The 1,081-nt window shown below is 40.9% G+C and overlaps 1 protein-coding gene across 1 annotated transcript in view; it reads left to right on the top strand.

Moving 5' to 3' along the window:
* Positions 1-1,081, top strand: part of LOC107685045 (proto-oncogene vav-like) — a gene marked incomplete at its 5' end in the record, with an annotated part of 37,143 nt that overhangs the window by 2,651 nt on the left and 33,411 nt on the right. Inside the window, 3 exons of the mRNA XM_016481482.1 lie at positions 544-609; positions 739-844; positions 924-1,019. Of these exons, the coding sequence (XP_016336968.1) occupies positions 544-609; positions 739-844; positions 924-1,019 (268 nt within the window). The remainder of the gene's footprint in view (positions 1-543; positions 610-738; positions 845-923; positions 1,020-1,081) is intronic.

Below are 1,081 nucleotides of genomic sequence, written 5' to 3' on the forward strand. Positions count from 1 at the left end.
GAACACCAAGGTTGCGAACTTTCGTGGAGGGCATAATCAGATCACCATTCAGATCCATCAGTTGACCAGAGAGCTTAGATCCTACAGCTTTAGAGCCAATCAGAATTACCTCAGTTTTATCATTTACATTACATTTACATTTAGTCATTTAGCAGACGCTTTTATCCAAAGCGACTTACAAATGAGGATTGCCTCCCTGGTCAAATAGGAGGAAAACCATTCAAGGGCTGTGCCAGTAATTCCAAATAAACAAACAAACAAACAGAAACACTCACACACATGTTTGTTTCTGTGAATTGTGGGGATTTTCCATAGACTCCTATTACTTTTATACTGACCAAACAATATTTTTTTCAGGTTTTACTATCCTTGTGGGAACATTTGGTCAAACACATACACACACACACAGTTTAGTTGAGTTAGTCATGGTTTACTCACCTGCATGTCGTTCCAGACGTGTCTGACTGTTTCTCTGTGGATCACAGAAGCAGATGTTCAGCAGAACGTTCACACATGTGATTTGTGTTTGTCGTTTCACTACAGGCCGTTTCCAGATGAAGCTTGTGTTGGAGATGATGACATCTACACCGGCCTCTCAGACCAGATCGAGTGAGTGTGTGTGTGTGTGTGTGTGTGTGTGCAAAGAAATTAGCTTAATCTGACAAAACCTTATTCATTTGTTAACACAATATGTAAATAAGTGAATAAAGTTGCATTTAAGAACTGACTGTATCTCAGTGACACGGTGGAGGAAGATGATGATCTTTATGACTGTGTGGAGGAAGATGAGAATGAAGGAGATGATATTTATGAAGATCTGATGAGGACAGAGGAACCAGAAACAGTGAGACACACACACACACACACACACAAATACATACAGAGAACTTATAGATAACTGTCTGTCTGATTGTCTGTCACAGCAGCAGAAGGTTGAAGTGGACAAGAGGAGCTGCTGTCTTCAGGAGATCAGACAGACTGAGGAGAAATACACAAACACACTGGAATCAATACTTCAGGTAAACACACACACACACACACACACACACACACACACACACACACACACACACACACACAC

Source organism: Sinocyclocheilus anshuiensis, unplaced genomic scaffold (genome assembly GCF_001515605.1).
Source record: "Sinocyclocheilus anshuiensis isolate Anshui unplaced genomic scaffold, SAMN03320099.WGS_v1.1 scaffold565, whole genome shotgun sequence".
Classification (NCBI taxonomy): Eukaryota; Metazoa; Chordata; class Actinopteri; order Cypriniformes; family Cyprinidae; genus Sinocyclocheilus; species Sinocyclocheilus anshuiensis.